The 1,430-nt window shown below is 34.8% G+C and overlaps 1 protein-coding gene across 2 annotated transcripts in view; it reads right to left on the bottom strand.

Moving 5' to 3' along the window:
• Window positions 1–119: 119 nt before the first annotated feature.
• The window catches only part of LOC104266816, a 10,149-nt gene continuing 8,838 nt past the window's right edge, over window positions 120–1,430 (bottom strand). Inside the window, exon 7 of one of the 2 annotated variants that reach the window (XM_026838983.1) lies at window positions 120–387. In XM_026838983.1, coding sequence (XP_026694784.1) covers window positions 202–387 — 186 coding nt within the window. In that variant the 3' untranslated portion in view covers window positions 120–201. The remainder of the gene's footprint in view (window positions 388–1,430) is intronic. The other variant, XM_026838982.1, reaches the window with a different exon arrangement.

The raw sequence follows: 1,430 nt of genomic DNA, 5'->3' as shown, positions 1-1,430 counted from the left end.
AAACTGAACTTGAAACTAAGAAACTTTGTTGAAACATGAAAATAATTTCTTATAAAAGTATGTCAATACTCAATAGCATATGTTTGGGTTTAGGAATAAAATAAAGCCCCTGATTTTGTTTTAAAATACCAAGAGTTTAGTGTGATGTGAAAGTACAGCAAATGCAATTGGTTGTGTTAGTAAAACCATTTGTTCACAGAATCACAGGCATATAGAATACAGACAATGAAATATTTTGTGCTTACAATGAACAATTAATGTCTTCCTGTCTCTTCCCAAGTTTGCATATTCCTGCATGGCAGTGTAGCTATTTATAGCTCTACATTCCACTATATCTCCATTGTTTGAACTACTCAGTGGATTGCTTGTCCATGTGTTACCAACCAACTGGTGGAAACGATTGAATAAATACGTTTTTAATTGATATACTTTTGCATGATTGATATAAATTATCAAAATTGACATCCCCTGCAATATTTTACTCATGGTGTTGTGACACAATGGTTACAATAGAATATCAAGTTTACACTTAACACTACTACTATTGTGGACATATGTGTCTTACTCACTGTCCTAGCCATATAGAAAAAAATCACCTACGAAGTTACAAGTGGAAACAAACGTGGTATGAGCTAGGGGCATAATATACCTATGTTTTACCATCTGTTGTGGCTAAACCATGCGGGAATAACATTCATTCATTTATTTACTTCAACTTTACCGTTTGATTTTGATAATTGAAATAAATTTCAACTCTGTCCAAAGAAGGGACACCCCCAGATGCAGTACATTGGAATGTAGCAATGTTTCCAGCACAAATGGTATTGTTGCCAATCAATGCAGTAGTTGGTGCTGTAAAAATGTATATTTATCGCATTATAAGCAAAACTCATATTGTTAAGAAATGCCTGTGCATGGTGACAGTTGGTTACCCAATGTATAACAACATATGGTGTATGTCTGGTTTACATTTACCTAGGTCCTAGGGTAAAGTGTGACATCACTTATGATTTTGCAAGCAACATAATAATGTAGCCATTGTAAAGCTACATCAATAACTCATAAATTCAATATAACTCACAAAAGCCACATCTAACTCATAATAATAACTCATAAAAGCCACATCAATAAAAGCCACATCAATAAAAGCCACATCAAAGCCATAAAAGCCACATCAATAACTCATAAAGCACCATTAACATTAAATATACCACAGACAATTTACCTGACCAACATTGAACTATCTTTTCATTCTCCCACTTTGCTGTAGCAAGACATTTGGTTGCAGTGTTTCCAGTTGTTCCATCCATATTAAACAAAGTTGAACCATGGAAACACTGGAAGTAGCTTGAGTGTGGTAGACACCACTTGATGGGTTGACTGGAACATTGTTGGGTGTTGGAGATGAACAAGCTGTAGTGGGTGGTTGG

The sequence above is a fragment of the Ciona intestinalis genome, unplaced genomic scaffold (genome assembly GCF_000224145.3).
Source record: "Ciona intestinalis unplaced genomic scaffold, KH HT000136.1, whole genome shotgun sequence".
Classification (NCBI taxonomy): domain Eukaryota; kingdom Metazoa; phylum Chordata; class Ascidiacea; order Phlebobranchia; family Cionidae; genus Ciona; species Ciona intestinalis.
Note: the sequence above shows the minus strand (reverse complement) of the source record. Positions and strands in the feature narration are given on the sequence as shown.